The sequence below is a fragment of the Melopsittacus undulatus genome, chromosome 8 (assembly GCF_012275295.1).
Source record: "Melopsittacus undulatus isolate bMelUnd1 chromosome 8, bMelUnd1.mat.Z, whole genome shotgun sequence".
Taxonomy (NCBI): domain Eukaryota; kingdom Metazoa; phylum Chordata; class Aves; order Psittaciformes; family Psittaculidae; genus Melopsittacus; species Melopsittacus undulatus.
In genome coordinates, this window is record NC_047534.1 from 10,268,627 (window position 1) to 10,288,091 (window position 19,465).

The 19,465-nt window shown below is 37.4% G+C and overlaps 1 protein-coding gene across 1 annotated transcript in view; it reads left to right on the plus strand.

The window, feature by feature from the left end:
• The window catches only part of PDXDC1 (pyridoxal dependent decarboxylase domain containing 1), a 29,206-nt gene that overhangs the window by 7,708 nt on the left and 2,033 nt on the right, over positions 1-19,465 (plus strand). The window contains exons 4-22 of the mRNA XM_031044009.2: positions 507-590; positions 1,389-1,535; positions 3,697-3,886; positions 4,944-5,012; positions 5,569-5,647; positions 6,616-6,700; positions 7,552-7,600; positions 7,708-7,809; positions 8,015-8,140; positions 9,303-9,353; positions 10,589-10,652; positions 11,306-11,394; positions 12,101-12,206; positions 13,307-13,478; positions 14,130-14,248; positions 15,096-15,217; positions 17,230-17,322; positions 17,416-17,512; positions 18,722-18,826. Of these exons, the coding sequence (XP_030899869.2) occupies positions 507-590; positions 1,389-1,535; positions 3,697-3,886; positions 4,944-5,012; positions 5,569-5,647; positions 6,616-6,700; positions 7,552-7,600; positions 7,708-7,809; positions 8,015-8,140; positions 9,303-9,353; positions 10,589-10,652; positions 11,306-11,394; positions 12,101-12,206; positions 13,307-13,478; positions 14,130-14,248; positions 15,096-15,217; positions 17,230-17,322; positions 17,416-17,512; positions 18,722-18,826 (1,949 nt within the window). The remainder of the gene's footprint in view (positions 1-506; positions 591-1,388; positions 1,536-3,696; positions 3,887-4,943; positions 5,013-5,568; positions 5,648-6,615; positions 6,701-7,551; positions 7,601-7,707; positions 7,810-8,014; positions 8,141-9,302; positions 9,354-10,588; positions 10,653-11,305; positions 11,395-12,100; positions 12,207-13,306; positions 13,479-14,129; positions 14,249-15,095; positions 15,218-17,229; positions 17,323-17,415; positions 17,513-18,721; positions 18,827-19,465) is intronic.

A 19,465-nucleotide genomic window follows, 5' to 3' on the forward strand; every position in this document is an offset into this window, starting at 1 on the left:
GTTCTTATACTACTGTAAATTTTCCTTGGAATTATATAAGTTGTGAATCTCTTCTAGTTTTGCTATACTAGAGTGCATCATGTCAGAAGTCTAATGTAGGTTTTGTTTGCCGGAGACTAATATTTGTAGGTTATTATTTAAGAGTTGTGCTGAGTTTGTGAGCTGAGGCTGGATTGTGTAAAGAGAAACTTGGATCCTTAGCTACTACATTACTTTGCTGTGTAGCAGTAAGCAATTAAACATTGCCAAGCCAACATTTTTGGTCCAAATTTTCTTAGTAAATGTATTTTTCTGAGAGTCTGAGTTCATGCTTGTTGAAGTGTCATACTATAATTAAGTAGGGATTTGAATTAATTGGTTCAGCAACATGTCTTCATCATCTGTGTTTCTGAGAGTAAGGAACTGTTATTGTTGCTGTACAAGTGCAGTGTCTGAAATGGCCTCTTTGTTGGATGCTGGTACTTACCTCTTTTGTGGTTTTTGTTTTCCCCTTTCTGGTATGCCAGTGGCCAGGATATGGTGAGCATACTTCAGTTGGTTCAGAACCTAATGCATGGAGAGGAGGAAGAGGAAACCTCACAGACCTACCGGTAAGGCCAGTATGAATTACTGTATGTGGAAGATACCTGACTTTGTTACATTTTGGTTATTATAGAACTTATACATTTAAGTATTTTAAACTATAAAGATACTGTGCAACCATGCAATTTTCTAAAGGCAGTTTAGATTATATAGTGAGCCCTGATATCTGATGTGACAGCTCATTTTGTTTTCTACCTTCTGAAAGTTGTTTTAAATCTGAAAGTCTTACAAAACTATGAATGCCAATACATTTTTTACCATCTCTTCCTGTAGGTTAAAAAAAAAAGAAAATTTGTTTCAATTTTTCTATGAAATGGAAGTAATGCTAACTAATGTGCATAAGATTATTGAAAAATAATACTTGAGAAACAGTTTGGAAATTAAAAAAAAAACAAAAAAAAACCCAACAAACTGATGAAAACTGTGCCTGTAAAGATAATTATTCTCCTGAGTTTTGTCTGCATGAGGAGAGAGGGTATGTGCTTAATGCACTTAAAAGTCCCAAAGCAGATAAGGTGCTTAGTTCCAGTTTATGCTAGCTGATGGGTTAAAAAAGAACCTGAGGTGATGCCATACACAGCTAGGCCAAGTGAAGTGCAAGTGCTTTTCTTTTGTCCGTACTGGCACTTCAGTATGTAATGCACAATGGCAGAAAGGTGGCTGTGGTATACTGTTCTTCTCTGCTACGTATTTAAACTTGCATTTCTACAAATCCTGTCACTCTACAGTAAAAATCTGCACATGTAAAATTGCTGTGATGTTCATGACTTGTATTTAGTTGGCAGTTACTCTGTTCTGGCTTGCAGACTTCAAAACGTTGGTGAACAGGGTCACATGGCTCTACTGGGACATAGTTTGGCTGCTTATATTTCAGTGCTAGACAGGGAAAGACTGCGAAAACTCACAACAAGGATCCTTTCCGATACTACTCTCTGGCTCTGCAGGCTGTTCAGGTGAGTCACTGTGAATAACTTATGTATGACTAAGCAGTGATAATTGTTTAAAAACATGTGTGACTGCACTGAGGATGTCAACAAAAGAAACCATTGTGCCACAAACTTAGAAATATTCTTTGAAACACTTGAAAGGCATCACATAATTAAAAAGAAAAATAAAGAAGAGACTGGGGATTGCCTGAAAGAGTTCAGCACAGAGCCACAAAGATGATTAAGGGAGTGGAACACCTCCCTTATGAGGAGAGGCTGAGGGAGCTGGGTCTCTTTAGCTTGGAGGAGACTGAGGGGTGACCTCATCAGTGTTTACAAATATGTAAAGGGTGGGTGTCAGGATGATGGAGCTAGGCTTTTTTCAGTGATATCCAGTGATAGGACAAGGGGCAATGGGTGTAAACTGGAGCATAGGAGGTTCCATGTGAACATCAGGAAGAATTTTACTGTGAGAGTGACAGAGCACTGGAACTGGTTGCCCAGGGGGGTTGTGGAATCTCCTACGTTGGAGATATTCAAGGCCTGCCTGGACAAGTTCCTGTGTGATGTACTCTAGGTTACCCTGCTCTTGCAGGGGGGGTGGACTATATGATCTTTTGAGGTCCCTTCCAACCCTTGGGATTCTGTGATTCTGTGAATGCAGGAACTTGCTAGTAATATGGTTGCTGTAAAAAATCCTTTTATATGGGCTCTATGGTGAAACTAAGGGTCAGAGTACAGTTGCAGACATACAGTTTGTCAAACATTTAACTGCATTCTTGTTGCATTCTTGCTTCTTGAGGTATATGCTATGATGTTGAGGCTTGGCATGCATCGTATTTTTAAAAGATGTTTTCAATTAACTTCTTTGCTCTTCCAGGATCTAGTTTATTTTTCCAGGTATGGTAGGTGACACTGCTGAAATTTGCAGTACACTGAAGTTTTTAATAAATGCCTGTTTCATCATATGGCGTAGATACATTAAACTGTTCCATGTGAGAAGAATAGAAGTGTGTGAGGGTGTTGGGAGGGGGGAGATTAAGATTAACTGATAAGAAATTCCTTTTTTTTTTCTTTTTTTTCTTATTTCTTCCTGAAGCCCCCCCCTCCAAAAAGAAAGCCCACTCAAAACCCCCAACAATATGCGCACATCAGGTAATCTCTAACTTGAGATGTTTCAGGGCCTTCATGTAAACTTGTTGATAAATGCCACTCTTACATTGTGCAAGAGCACTGACTTGCGTGTTGCACAAAAATGCTGAAAGAAGATCTAGTTTGCAAGTTGCATAATAAATTGACATACCTCCTACTTTCACTGTTGCTCTTATCTATAGATACGACAGCTGACGGATTGCCCTCAATGTGGAACACTCTTACTCTTCTTTGGTTATTTTGCTCCGGTTTTGTGCTATAAATGTCCAAGTGCTGATCTGAGTTTGATTCTTAGAAGGGTTAAAAAAGGTGGTGGAGGAGCAGACACACTCCCCCACACCCCCACGAGCCCCCAAAAAATAAGCCTAATAAGTCGGATAGAAGGCAAAATAGCCATAAAATCATTAAAATATTCCTGGGGAAAAATATGCTTCACTTATGTAACTCACATATTTCAAACCTTTGGAAAATTGTCTTCCAGTTTGTTGAATATATTGTAATAAATTGTGGTCTTTCAAATTCACTAAAATACAAATGGCATCGGTAAATTTGGGTATTAGAAAATACCTGGATTTCTGATGTGGTGATGAAGTTTGCAGTTTTCTGCCCATTTACTTTACTTCATGCATCTTATTCCAATTTTACTAACTTAAGGAATGTCAGGATGCATTCTGCTTAAAATTAGCAGTTCAGAATTTACATATGTATTAAAACCATATGAATCCTTTTGTGTGTTTCCTCCCCCATTCTGCTCTTATTAAGCAAGGTTTTGAACTTTATAAAGGCAATCGTTAGGAATCCAGATGTGTTTTCTTTCTCACTTTATATCTAAATGACAATATATAGGAGGCTTCCCTCGCCTTTAATCTCAGCCTGTCTTATAAAAGTTTCCTTCTATTCTACTTCATCCTGGGAAAACAGAAGTGTTTTAAATCTGTCATCTTTGTCCTCTTGTGAGCTCCTATTGCTGGTTATTATTTTAGTCACTAAACTGGTTATTGGTTTTGGTGTCATATTTATTCAGCTTCTCTTGCAGGTATGAAAATGGATCAGCATATTATCATGAAGATGATCGTGAAGGTCTCCTAAAAATCTGTCGACTTGTTATTCACACACGCTATGAAGATTATACAATAGAAGGATTTAATGTGCTGTATTCTAAGCAGCCTGTTATATACATTAGTTCTGCAGCTAGAACAGGCTTGGGCCAAGCTCTCTGCAATCAGGTAAAGTGGATAAGTTGGGGTTTTAGGTGCAAGTAGAACCTACCTGACTTCATATTGCTTACTTGAAATTTAAATTTTAAAGATAAATTCAAACTTTTCCTGCAGCAGACTGATAGTTGTGGCACAATGTGGTACACTACTGGCCAGCAGTCTTTTAAACTGGCTGGGAACAGTGAAAGTTTCCCTTTAGATCCTTGTGTCTGCTTGAAACTTCCACTGTTGGAAGTGAAGATTTCTCCAAGCTTTTTCCCAGTGCCCTTATGTTAACTGAATACATGTATCCCCAAGCAAACATAACTTTGGTGATTTTGAAAACTTATTTTTCCTCATGGCAGAAACAATGGCAGTGTGACTAAACAGCAACACAATAGGAAGTGAGAGGAGGGAAGGGAGTCTTCATGTTCTGTTAAAGGATAAAAACAAACTACTCTGTAACTGTGGTTCTCTTAATTTGCTGAGTCTTCTGTTCAGTGATGGCTATGATCAACTCGATTTGACTTGTTTGTGATCTTCCAGGTTAAAAATCAAAATATGAGAGACCTTGATTCCCCAGCTCCCCCTCATGTTAATGGTGCAAAAGTTATCTGGAATTTGCCTCCCTATCCAAGGAAGAACTTAAGACTTTCAAACATGAATAGTCAACTGAGCTGTACTATTAAAGTGGGCAGATTCCTCTATACTCAGTGAAGTAACTGTGAACCTGTGGTGGAACATGGCCCATGCACAAAGTACATGTTTGCCTACAGGGCACATTAATTGCAGGGGTGGCCAAGGAAAAGGGATTGATTTTAGGCTATTGTACAGAGCATAGTATCTCATTAGAGAAACTGAATGCAGTTTGTTGTGCTAACAAAAAGGTGACTGATTTTTTTTTCCAGTTTTTCCTGTGCTTTCTATTCTCTGCTATTAATTTGATTATAAGTTTTAGCAGGAAATGAACTTTTTAATGTGATATCCAGCTTTTTATTGTAATTTCTACTATTTTTGTTTATATATTTCTGTGAACACTTGAAATAAGTATGTCTTGTTTGTTGAAATGTCATCATTTTTATTGCAGCTAGGGTTGCCCCTTTCTTGCATGTGCCATGTGCCTTGTAACACTATGTTTGGATCTCAGCACCAAATGGTAAGTTTGTCTTCTTAAAGAGCTCTTTTGATTTTGTGGGGTGGCTTTGGTTTAGTTGTTTTGGCTTGGTTTGATTTGGGGGGGGTTAAGCCTTGTGAAGAGAAGGTCAAGTATATTGTTAGGAAAAGCTTATTAATGTACTTACTTTTCCAACCTCTGTGTCTTCTGTCATTTAACTGTACAAATTGTAGATGGAAATAATCTGAAGAGCCAGCAGGTTGCATCTTGGTCTTGTCACATGCAAGATATTTCTAATGGCATATAGTAAGATGCTTCTTAGTCCAGGATATAGAATATGTGTATTTGGAGGCGTGTTTACAAACTACGCAATGTATTTGTGTTGTATTTTCCACAAATGCTTTATCTGACCTTCAGGTTATTTTACCTTTGGGAAGAAGAAACTGCAAACCACAAACTAAGACATTAAGAATGTTTTCCAGAACTTCAGAATGCTGTCCATTTTCACACTGTATGCATTTTTCCAGTTCAGGAGAAACAATTCTGTGTGGTTGTCAAACATATATATAACTACATATATTTTTCTTATTGATAACAGGATGTTGCTTTGTTGGACAGAGTGATTAAAGATGATGTTGAGTCTGGAAAACTGCCTTTGTTGCTTGTGGCAAATGCTGGTAAGTGCTGCGGACAAACAATAATTTAAAAACCACTTTATTTTGTGAATATATATAAAATCTAAAATAAAAATGGATTAAACAGCTTAATGGTTACATATCAAGGAATATCAGGAAATATCCTAATGCCCACACAATAATCATCTGTCTAGAGGAGTATTTATTTAATTGATTTAAAGTTGTATTGTACTTCTACAGATCTGCTTGTCAGTAGCTGTATTAATATGACTAGAACCTCTGTTAGTGAAAGCAAATCTCTTGCTGAAAATCAGGTTTACATTAACACTTCAGAATTTTTGGATAGATGTGACATCAATTTAAGCCTTAAAAGTTAATTTAAAAAGTTTAAAAATTTTCTTGTTAATTAAAGAGAACTGCTCATGAACAAAACTTGTTTTGAATATGAGTGAAGGTGGTGACTGTTACTTGCTTTGCAGTTGGAAAAATATCTGAGATGTTAATCTTGGTTTATTTTTTTTTCATGGAGGTCATATTTTGAACATATTAAAAATATCTGCATTTCTTATCTGAGGCTGCTGAGTCTTTCAGTGTCTGAGACATCTAACTTTCTAAGTATTTTTTACATATGTTTAAATGTAAAAATATACATATGTAATGATATATTCATATTTTATATAAATAATTTAATTTAATAACAATATATAAATAAATATGTAATAATAGATAACAGTATAATACATAAATAGCAATATATAAATAGATATGTAAGAAAATATTACTTAGCATTTTACAAGCAAAACAAGTGTCTTTATTTTTTTGCCTAGAATTCCAATTGCTCATAAGTAACAATGCACCAGATACTAATATGCTTATAATGGGCTCTTTGCAAACATCATCCATCCTGCTCTTTTGTGAGTTTTTTGACAACAGTACAAGAGGTCCTTTTATGTAGAGTCCTAGTCTGCAGGCTTATCCTTTGTCATTGCCTTCTTTCCTTTTCCACAAAGGGACTCCAGGTGCTGGGCACACAGATAAACTTGGCCGACTGAAGGAACTTTGTGAGCAGTATAACATGTGGCTCCATGTAGAAGGGTATGAAACTTGACATTTATTACTGTAGAACTGTAATCACTAACAAGAATAGCAGAGAGCACATAATCTTACAGCTAATCAGCTAGTAGGGAGACATAGGATCATCTTTATCTTTGCCATATTAAGCATTTTAAGTAGTAAGAATTTTGTCGCTAATTGTTTTACATATATGAGAATAATTAATTGGAGTGGTTATTTCAACATAGGTCAGTGGTTACTTTTACTCAGATGGTAATCTTACCTGCCTTTGCTTTGAAGAGCTTGGAATATGAATTAAAAGGAACCTTATAGGATAAGTCATGGGAGACATTATACAGTGATTATTGAGAATGAGAAAGAATGAAACAAGTGTGGAAGAGATGACACTTCAGTGAGCATTGTCAAGAAGACTGCTGTAAGTGCAGCATAGCTAGAGGAGGATTAAACCAGTAGGAAAAGAAGTTTCAAGAACTTAGACAATGTTAATGAAGACTCCAATGCTCTAAGACTTTTCTTTGGTTTTGTTTTTGGCCTGGGGTAGAGACTCAGTTTCTTTTGCTATTTCATTGTACAGTGTTATATTTGCATGCTGTTTATTTCTGATGCCAAATCAGTGCTGAATTATGAGTAGGACTTTGGGAAATGATTTCCCCAAGGGTTGGACTGAAACATTTTTAGGTTGAAATGGATTTTTACTTTAGGGTTTTCGAGTTTGGAAAAGCAAGTAGTAACATCTACTGTATTGCCAATGAAAAATACACAAACAAAAATTACCTCCCTTTACATGTATACATGAAATATTTAAACTGAAGATTAAAATACTATTTCTTAATACATGATTAGTATCTGCTAAACCCACTTTCTTTTTCTAGTGTGAATTTGGCAACTTTGGCCTTGGGTTATGTCTCCTCTTCTGTACTGGTATGTCTTACGATATCTAGAAACTTAATAATGTGCTCTAGATTTCAAGGTCATGATCTTACTAAAATTTATATGGCTTATATTCTGCTCATTGTAATAAACTTCAGGCTGCTACAAAATGTGACAGCATGACTCTTACTCTGGGTTCCTGGCTGGGCCTCCCGGCTGTACCTGCAGTGACACTCTACCGACATGAGGATCCATCTTTGGTATGTTCAGCTTCTCAATTGTAATTCTCAGAGTCTTGACACTGTAATTTTGATCATGGTGGAGTGCCTTGTTCTTCACAAGCGTCTAATTTATAATTTGCAAAATCTTCCCTATTTAAACTGTGGCATATTCCATAAGCTGCAAAACTGAAATAATTGAAGAGAGGTTAATAATGGTTTGTTTATTGTTTGTTTTTCTCTTTAGTCCTTAGCAGCTGGGCTGACATCAAGTCAGCCTGTAGAGAAGCTCCGAGCCTTGCCACTGTGGCTCTCCTTGCAGTACCTGGGCCACGATGGGATTGTGGAGAGGATAAAGCATGCCTCACAATTAGTAAGCAATAGCTGGCTGGCACATTATTTATGGATACTTTGTTTCTTTGAGTATGGGTTAGAGACTGTTGTTAAGAATCCTCACCAACTGATGTAGTTGAAGTCTCCAAACAGAAACAGAGTTCAGATAGCAAGGACAGTACAAGTGATATCCAGAACACAGTTATACTTAGGAATGTTTTTATAATAGCCATTAATACATCTTTTTTTCATTATTTGATGCACTGTAGAAGAATCAGCTAAAAATGCAGTAGTTGTTGACAGTATAACATATTGGTTCATACTGTGTTACAAATTATGAAAGCAGAGTAAAAAGCATTTGGGGAAGGGATGTGCTTTACTATTAGATAGTATTTTATTTTTTAAATGAAAAAAGACTTAATCTTTGTTCTTTCTGAACAGTGAAGTAACAAAATCACTTCATTTTTGTCACTTTATTTAAACAATTTTGCTTGAAAGCTGTTCAGAGAAAGATTTTCTCATTTTCCTACTCTATTTGGCATTGTATCGATTTAAGTAATAGTAAATTATAAATGCCTGACAAAAGGGACTACAAAACATTTCTTCAGGTACAGTGGAAATTGCACTATTTTTGAAGTTGAGTCCTTACCCTAGTAAGAACCAATATAATGTGTTAGCTAAAAAAATGCATTGTTTATTGGCAAAGCATTTTTTCCTTAAAGCTACAGCATTTACAAAAAAAAAAAAAGGCAAAATGGAAAGTGTCTGTAATGGTTAGCAAAGAAGCTATTGGTATGAAAGACCTAAAAGAATGACAAGGTACCATTAGTCATTAAAATTGTGTCATCTGAGATTGATCTGAGCTTTTATACTAGCCTATTAATAGTCCTAAACCACAATTTAAGAATATCTTTTCTACTGAAAATAATTTAGAAAGCCATCCAAGCCCGTTGCTATGGTAGCAATGAGAAGATTGACAGTTCTGATGCGTACTATGCTTTAGTTAGTCAATGAAGTTATAAGATCTCTGTAACTTTGTCAACAAATTTACAAATAAGTGGATGAATTGCTGATGTGTGGTAGGGACTTGCTCAGAAACAGGAATTGTGATAGTGACTTTCATGTTTTTCAGAATAATTTTCAATTTCTAAAACTGTGCATTTGTTTTTTCCATTTGTTTCCCTTCTGCTGTGATCCTTTAGAGTCAAAGGTTGCTGGAGAACTTGAAAAACCTGGATTTCATTAAAACTTCGGTACAGTCTGCATTTAATCCTTTGGTTGTGTAGCTTAGTCTTTGCTTGTTAAATTATACGAATAACTGATTAAAAAGAAAATTTAGCATTATTACTGAAATCATAATCACTGTTTGAAGATGCTTGGTATCTTTTTAGTTAAGTTCCGGTTTTCACTGAAATTGTGTGGCTTGGTTGTGTGTGACCTCTAGATTGTATTTGTTCCCTTGCTGTGTGCTCATGCACTCAGTGGAGCTGACAGAAAAACATCCAGAAATTGTTTCCAGAGATTGATTCAATTCCATTTAAAGCATGGATTTCTTCACTAATACATTCATGAAACCAGTTTCCATAGGCCTCCCTAGTACATTCTGGCTGTATCTTACCCTGCTGTTGAGATGAAGATATGAACCCTGTGAAACTGTATGCTAAAACTATCCCAGCCAAGGTTTTTACACCAGAAATAGCTTTAGAAATTACATCTAGTGTATCAATTCCAAATTTGGTTTCTGTGAGATGTCCTGTTCACGAGGATCTGGTGGTTTTATTCCCCCCTCTACACCCAATTTCAATTGACACTTGATGCATAGAAAATAGCTTGGTTTTCTGGAGCTATAGATTATTCATGGGTCATTCTGAGTGAAAACAGACATTTTTGTGAAGTTTCTTTTCCCAAGAGTATTAGTGGCCTTGGGAGTTCAAGTTACTGTAGCACTTCCCCCTTCTACTTAAATCTTGTGAGTTTAGGATTGTGAAATTTAGCCTCGGATTGCCTCCAAAAGCTGCCCAGTCCATTTCCCTTATCCCCAAGTCAAGATCAGTTATAGTCTTGTTATTCCTGCTGGAACTTTCTTGATGTTCTCTAATGATTCTAGGGTGCTTTCCAGGAGAATTTTTAACATTAATATCTGAAAATACTTAAAACTAAATAAACTATTTAGTACAGTGTATTTGCTAATGAACATGCTTAGGTGCCTTGTTTTATAGTGCCCAAGTTTGAATTACACATACCTTAAATCAGTACATTTTTGCTTAAACTGAATGATGATTTAATTTCCTGTATTTACAGATACATTTACTTGCACTCCTAGAGTTAACTTCTAATACTGAGATACTGTGAATATTGTTACTGCTGTCAAAACAAAATGATCTGCTTTGCTCAGCAGCCTAATGCATTATACACAGTGTTAAATAGATCGCCACTTTTTTTTTTAAGGATTTAAGTTTTGGTTTTTGGTTGGTTTTTTTCTTCTAAGGTTGAAGATGAGCTGAGCTCACCAGTGGTGGTTTTCAAGTTCTTCCAGGAATATTCAAATAGAGGTATGTGATTTATTTAAAGACAAAATAAAATAATAAACCCCTCTCTTTAAAAATAACAACTATAAACTCCTGATTCATAAAATGAGTTTGAAGTAAATGTTACATACTTCTCTTATGTAACATGCTTTGAAAAAGGCTGTGAATGCTGGTTGTAATCCAGGGATAGAATCCATGTATGTGATAGCTTCTTTTTTTAGATAGACTGCAGTGTTTTAGATTTTCATAACAAGTCATTTTCTGCCTTCTTGAGTGAGGAGAGATTTGCATATGATTTTGATCTTGAGAGCAGATGTTGGAAGTCTCATAAGCTGCAAGCTGTATTTGAGCATACTGATGGGGGAAGATCTTCCTTGGTTTTGTGACAGGATTTTGCTTTGTGAAAACACTGGTGTTATTTGCATTGGGGCATTTGAACCTCAAAACTTAGGTATGTTACTGTTTGTTTCCTGATTTATTCTAGTATTTGTCATGTTCAGCATACCTTAAAAGAAAAAATAATAGTCCTTGTTAGTCTGCTTGAAGTCCAGGACATCATGTAGATGTGTTACATTACATAGGAAATGTAATTGTCTTTTATCTAAATTTTAGGTTGCCTTTTGTTTAATTAAGTAAATAAAAATCCACTTCTGTGATTCTTATATCTTTGGATTCAGATCAAACCTCACATGCTGCACAGGCCTCAACTATTCAGCACCCCATAATAAGCGGCGAAAGACATGTTTATGACACTTTCAATCAGTGGGTAAGAATGGATGCTCTTTCTCTTTAGGAAAAAAGAAGTGACAGTGGGGTGATTCCAGGGGTTCATCAGTAACTATCAAACCTTAGGCAGACTAATTTAATAGCTGTTCTTGACCTGATATCCTTTGCAAAATTAGTGGCCATTCTGGATTTAAAAGATTATTTGCTCTGAGGCTAAGTTGCTTTTACATTTCTAATTATTTTACATGTAATAACTATTGAAATTATATCTTAAGCTACTGGTAGTAGATTATTTTCCCTGGTCTGTGGGAATATATGAAAATTTCAGGAGTTTTAAAATTGGCTGATGCTTCATTGCCAGTGTGTATGTATTCACAAATACAGTCTTTGCCACATCTCAAGAGAAGTAATTCTAGAAACCTATGCTTTCAGAGACCTGAGCAAACAACTATTTATAACTGTTTTGGATCTATTGCACAATAATGGTGGCATACTAAACAACAGTGACAGTTTCTTCTGACTTGTAACACTTGTAGTTTATCCTGAATTTTCATGATTTTAGATATATGCCAAACTGTGTCACATCACCAGCGAGCTAAAGTATTTTACTACAGAAGGTGATTTTGAGAAATACAGAAAACTCTGTTTAGCATACGGTTCCCCTTAACTATGGGAAGGGTCCATGCCTGAGTCAGTGACTGCCAGACCATGCTTCGTGCATCTCTAACTGTGCCATATCCCTTCAGCTAGGAGAGCAGCTGGCACAGCTGGTTCCAGCCAGCGGCGTGGATGTGGTAGAACTGGAAGATGAAGGCACATGTGTGCGTTTTAGCCCACTAATGACTTCAGCAGGTAACAGTCACTTAATTCAGACACTTGTAAAAACTGGGATTTGCTAGAGAATTGTACAATAATATCCTGCTCTAGAAGCTCAAGAAAATCTTTAGCGCATTTTCCTATGGTGAGGATTTTCTTACAAACGACATTGTATTAGCTTTATCATCCTGCTCTGCCCTGGCCATGGGTGCATTAGTGGTAGTTCAGCTGTTGTGGGTGACATTGCCTTGCTACCTCTGCACAGAAAGTCTTCTACTGATCACTTTAAGTTCATTAAGAAACTCAAAGAGAGAACCTCTTGGTTTCTAACAGTTATAAAAGACGTATGAAGGATAAATCATCCCTATCTTTCCTTCTCTCAGCTCCTTAACACAGTATGCTTGACCTTTCTATGCAGGTATTTCAACACTGAAATAGTGCTTGTGTTCAAAATATAGCTACTTAACTAGAAGAGTTGTTTACTAAACATGTATGGTTTTCTATAATTACACATGGGGGAGGGGGACAATTAAAAAATTATCTGTGTTTTGGAAATACCTTAAATGTCATGTTTAAGCCATCACTGTATACATACTTCATTTAGACTTGGCAGATGCATAGAGCAACTTGCAGGGTGCAGGGTGATGCATGGTATTGCCTCTTAGCTTGCATGGGGTGCATGGCTTAGGCTATCAAAGTACTTGACACCGATGGGAGAGGCTCCTGGTGAACATAGAAAAGTAGAGTTTGGAATAAAACTGCTTGGTGATGCTGTGATGTTTTGTTTTGGGTTTTACACCAGCACAGAAGTTGATTCGTCATCTGTTTGGCAGTGGGAATAAGATTTTCTGGTGCTACCTATAGATGTAATGAAAAAGGGTATTGTCCTTTTTAGTTTGTAACACCAGGAAATCCTGGGTTTTTTTACCATATTTTAAACAAAATCCTTGTCTCTCTCCATTTTGATGTGTCAGTGGATAGATAGATAACTAAAGAAAAAAAAACATTGTTACAGGGATAAAGATACTTCAAGACTATCTGTAAATTATATTTATGATAGACTTAGAGTGGCTTAATTCAGACATCTATGTGATGCCCATTCACTATTATTACACACTAACACATCAGCTCTTTAGTTTTAGGAACTGAAATACAAGATATTGATCAGTTAGTAGACTGCTTAAAAATGAAGATACCAGTATTGACAAGCACACTGCAACTGAGAGAAGAATTTGAACAAGAAGTGAGAAGAACACCAGGCCTGTTGTATATTGAAGATCTCAGCTGGCCAGGATTAGGTGTTGTAAGGTAAAATGCTGCCTGTTTTTTCATTATCTTTTTCGATAACCTGTGCATGAACAGAAAGAATACAGGGTCTCCTTAGTGGTGATCTGGAGGTGTTTGCTGGTTATTATCTGGTCTTGCACCCACTTGAAGCTTTGGGGTCCTTTTTAAAAACATTGCATTTTTAATGTTATTTTTGTTTTTTAAAGAAAAACTTAAGAGCTGTTTTAGAGAAATTAGGGCAACAGTTTAATATTGTAGGCAGTGTGTGGTTCTGTTAGATGGAAGTGTAACATGCAAGTCCATCCTACTTTATCTAGACAAGTACAACTTACATTTTATTTATAATGGGCTTCACTTAAATAGACTACCACTTAACCCTTCAAGTGTCTGTTATAACCCTCTCATACAGTCTTCTGAGGATTGTGAATAGTCAGAACAGTTAAAGTACAATCAATTACCTAGAAATCTGTTGTGTTCAGTTCCCCTTGCAGCAGCAATCTTGCCCCACCCCAAAATCTCTGATTACAAATGCCTATAAACTTGTTGATCTAAGCTGTAATGTCCTGAGATTTCAGTTCATAAAATACAGAAATCTGTAGAAACATGCTAAATGTATATATACTTTTTTACATATTGTAAAGTGAAATTACTATCTTCTGTCTTGTTTTGAAGATACAATTATCACAGTGATGGGAAGAACGATGACAAACAAGAAAAAGAACTAGAAAAAATCAATACAGAACTTCTGAAGAAATTAAATGAACTGGAGTCAGATCTCACTTTTTCTTTGGGTAACTGCACTACTTAAAATACTGTTCACGCTAATGGTCATTTTCCTGGCTGTGCTGTAGTTCATTTTCAGTCATTTGCACACAGGTTAGGGTCACACTGCTTTGTATATGGTTATTGTAGAAACAATATCTGTAACTTTTTCTCCTCACTCCTGTTTCAGTTGGTAAATGTTCAGCAGGGTGTGAGCAAAGTGCACTGTTGTCAAAAACACTTGTGAAAACTGACTTATGGGTAACGGTACCAAAGGGGGTCTCCTTGTCAGAAAGAATAAAAGTTGCAGTGTTCCTCTTTTACATCTATAAACTGAGCCTTCTCAGTTAGTGCTGTAACTGGTGATGAAAGCAGATCTTAAAACCCCACTGACCAGTTCACTGCATTCTATGGCTACATTAAAAACTTCAGATGATTTTCATGATGATTAGCAGCACTTTCACATGGACACAATGCCACATTATAGCTGAAGTAATAGTAATGTGCTTACTCAGACTCTGATGTTTTTCTAGCCAGCTTTCAAAAATGAAGTGCCCTAGAATTGTGGAACCAAGTAACCTGTAAATGGCAAAAAGTAATGAGTTTGAAGCATATTGAACGCTGGTATTTATTATACAACTCTGTGGCTGTCTAAAATATCTGCTGTTTTTCTTGACTAGGTGTTTTCTCTTTTTGTAAACCCACAGGGCTGAGCTTTTTTAGTTGCATCATTAATACCTGTGCAGATACTGTCCTTAATTACCGAAGTGTGTGTGTGTGCATTCAGATTTACAGATTTGCAAGCATGAGCAGTGCAACTATTGTGAGGATGGATTTTTGTACATCACAAAGACTTGATTCTCCCTGTTCTCACAGGTCCAGAATTTGGGGGGCAGAAGAACTGCGTTTACATTGGCATGGTAACTGAGGATCTGGACGTGTCAGAGTTAGTTGAAACTATCGCAGCAACAGGCAGAGAAATTGAAGAAAATTCAAGAGTAGGTATTAATAAATCACAGAGTTTTCCAGAACCTTTATTTTTTCCTTTCCATACTGGCTTCAGGACATGGTTTTGTTCTTTGTGAAAGTAAAAACTACACTTGCCTGCAACAGACTGTGGAATTACCGTGGAAGTGATAATCTCTGTCCACATAAGGAGAACTTTTGTTTAAAGGTTTATGATATTATAAGGGTGTCATGATATATGTTCATGGTCCTCTGTTCAGTCGTTCTAATGGAAAACTTCAACAGTACTGAAATCAGTTCATTTTATCACTCCAGTTTAAATTGGCTGTAAAACAAAAAAGGGAAAGGGGGGGGTGGATTGGAGCTGGCGTTTCTCATCACCGCTAAATGTAGTGGGATCAAGATTGTTTCTATACCAGCCTTAAGGTGAGACTGGGCCCTAAAATGTGTGGAAAAACAATTAAATTGGTAGCTTAAAAATGGAAATTATAAATTACTTGTTGAAGTAATAAAGCTGATGATACAACTAAAGTATTTCATAAAAGCATTTACCTGATGAGAGTTCTCCATATGTTTTAGGAAGCAGAATTCCTAAATTACTTGCATTACAAATGAACATCTATCCTTTCATTGCTTTAGTGTTGGGCATTTATTTCCTCACCTAAAAATAAATAGAACTTCAGAAATCCTTTGTCTATTTCTGCCCATGGGAATGTATTGATTTTGGCAATGAAACTTTTTCTGGTGATGTTTTCTGGAGACTCTCTGCCCGCCCTTGACTCCTATGCTGCTTTGTGGGTGAGATGAAGGATGTTCTGCCTGTAGAGCATCTTCTGGCTTTTAATTGTAGTAGTTGAAAGATTAGGAATCGAATGTTGGGACATTGGCCACTCTGATCCTGAAGCTTTTAGGGTGGAACAAATAGTGGAGAACTAGGGAAGGTGCAGTCCTTGTAACCAGCCACACTAAATCTGTGGTTCTGAAAGAAGCTCACACTGTTTGAACCCAAACAGAAGCAAACCCAATCTTTGAGGCTGATGTATCATTTAGAGAACTGATGTTTGGTGCAAGAGGGCAGCTTTTAGGAAAAAAAAAACCTTCACTATCAGCAAGCCCTGAGGACACACAGGTAAGTACATTAAAAGGCAGAACCAAAACTCAAGGCAAACATCTTGACTGGACCAGAAAACCCAGTGGTGGTTCCCCGTAATCTAGCTATAGTCCTGTTGCACTTCCTTCTGCAGTCAGTACTGTGGGGTGTTCAGTGGCTGCAGTGGTCAATTCTGGCTTGCCTCTTCCCCATGGAAAAGGAGCAGCTTCCTCATTTTCCTTTAGTTTTACTAACTAACAGTAACCCAGGTTTTTAGCATTTTGGAGGAAGTGCCTGTCAGCTGACTTTATGCCTTTAATATTGCACTGTGCAATATTAAACCCCATATTTGGTTATGGAAATTGATCTTTCTCTTGCACAAAACTGTGACTTTTTTTGACTACTTGACTATTTATCGCCCCTACAGTTCACCCACTGAACTGCCTGTCCTGTGTGGTACAAAACGTCACTGATGCTGGGATCAGACTGGCAGTCATGAGCTACCAGTTAAACTTGAAAACTAAAGCTAAACCTAGACTGCCACATACCTGGTCAGACTTAACTGTGGGGCTGGTTTAAGTCTTGGGTACTTCTGGAAACCAAACTCTGCTCTTTAAACCTAAAAATCCTTCTGTCAGATTCAGCTTGATGAATGCTTATGTGGTGAGCAGATCTTTGAAGAATTTGGGTCACAGGCTCATTTCCAAGTAAAAGAAAACTACTTTCCTGTCCTGTTCAAATTGACATCCTGTTCTCTGGGTGTGGCTTTTACAAATCATGCAGTCAGCCTCTACACTCTTTAATTTGCAGTCAGAATGAACTAGTGATTGTCAGATACTGTCTTAAACTGGAATAATACCTGACTACTGTGTCTGCATAATCAAAACCTGAACTAAAAAGACAACTTCAAGACTTAATAATACATTTTAAAATATAGTTTCTGGTTTTTATTAGCTGTTGGAAAACATGACTGAAGTTGTTAGAAAAGGGATACAGGAAGCACAACTTCAGCTTCAGAAAGCAAATGAAGAACGACTTCTGGAAGAGGTAAGGGCATAAACATTAGTTATCCAGTAAATTGAAGTAACTTGTCACAATGTGGGTTGTGTGCTCACCAGCCGGTGACTGTGTGCTTTGCAGGGACTGCTACGACAGATACCTGTAGTAGGCTCTGTGCTGAACTGGTTTTCTCCATTCCAAGCCTCACCAAAGGGAAGAACATTTAATTTAACAGCAGGTAGGACTTGGTGCATCTGTAGCCATGTTATGTTGACATTAGAACTGTTTCCAATCTTATCCTGAAATTGCAACACACTTTCTTGTGCTGATTTGATCACCACATAACTTGCCCTCAAGATGCAGTACGTGCTCTTCACTGTTTCTGTGACACACAATAAGTCAATCTTCAATCCTTACTGTACAGTCTACTTCTTGTTCTTGCATGTTGAGTCGCATTAAAAAAGCTGTATTAGACCTTGGGATTTATTAATAGAGGAATCATTTATGTGACTTCTGGCTACATGCACTGCAGCAGTTTGGTGTTTGGTATGTAAATATGTAAGCTGTCAGGGTGGCTTCCCCGTGTAGGTACTTGTGTATCCTCAGGGTGGTTGCAAAGCAGCACTTGTGTTTGACAGTGCTACTGGAACTTGATGTCTCTGATATCCTGCTCAGAGATATCCTGTCTCTGATATCCTGCTTCTGTGGCCACGCTGAAGCACTGGTTTGCAGACTGAGGAATATGATGCCTGACAAGGATGGGTGAAAAGTAGCTGAGGACTAGCATGGATCTGGCTTTGGGCAATGAATGCAGTGTTACAATGTAATAGATTTATTTTACTCATATATTTGTAATTCATGTCTGCTGATGTGAATGGAACTGTCTGTAACTTTTACATCTTACACACTGATGAACTACTGTAGTACTTTCTAAAACCATAAATTTTCACTGTAAAAACTGTGGCAGAGTCTGAATTCAGCCAAGTGACTGTTGGCCCCAGAACAGCCCAGCTCTCTATGTGTCTCTGAATTAAGTCTTCCTGCTGTACTGGGAGCTTGCTTTCTGAGTCTTGATGCACCAGCAGGGAGATTAGGGTGGAGAACAGCAAGGTTTCCCTGGGAATACTTTGCCCTTCCATGCACACTGCCCAACAGCTGGCAGCTGGGACATGTCAGGTGTCCAGTGGAGGAGGGAGGGGAGGACAACTGGATGTAGCAGTGTTGTGCAGGGAGTGTAGGAGACGTTTTATTCATCTTTGCATGTCCCCGGTTTGCATACTGGAAGATGGATTAACAGCCAGTGGCAGGTTCACCTCAGCCTGGCACGTGCAGTTTCAGAAACGTGCATTACAAGTAAGATTGTCGCATACTTGTTCGTGCAGCGGAACACAAAACTAGTCTGGTTTGTGCTATGCTTAACTTGGTATTTTTTGGTTTTAACCTCCAGGCTCTCTGGAATCCACGGAATCTATGTACATATCAAAAGCCCAAGGAACGGGCACTACTCCACCACCAACTCCTACTTCCAGCCTCACAAAGCAAAGACTTCCTGGTAAGTTTCTATGTCTTAGTTTTACTTCTAAAACTTGCTAAAACATCCTGCACAGGAAGGCCCACATGTTTTTCCATCTTTTGTAATATCTGGAACTGGAGCTCATCTTCTGGTGCTTTAAGTCCGTCTTTAAAACTTGAATATAAACATGGTATGCAGCAGCACCCCAGTCTGTGTTCTTCCACAGAATTCTTCCTGGGACTGCAAGTTGCAGTTATCCCAGTAAGTGACAACTTGCCCATGGACTCTAGAGAATCTTTGTCTGGAATATTATGAAGTTCTTGAGTTTTAAAAATGAGTGGGTATACAAGCCGGAAGTTTTATTTGAGATAAAAGCATAGATAATGTATAGTCATGTATTTGAGCAACTGCAATTCTTTTGCTACTTAAATGGTTTGTGGACAAAGTAATTCTAAGGCAGAGATCTGTTTAATTTGTCGCACTTTCTGCACAGTTGTACTAGAATTAATGTAGATGTGAGTGGTGGGAAACCCATCATTTTAACTCACCTTTTCAGCTGGTTTGGCTCCAGCCTCTGATTTCCAGTGCAAGGTTTTACCCTAAAAGCACTTTGTGTAGGCAGCTTGGTTTTCAGTTGAATCTCAACAGCCTCTGTGTACGCAGGATAAAGCAGCACCT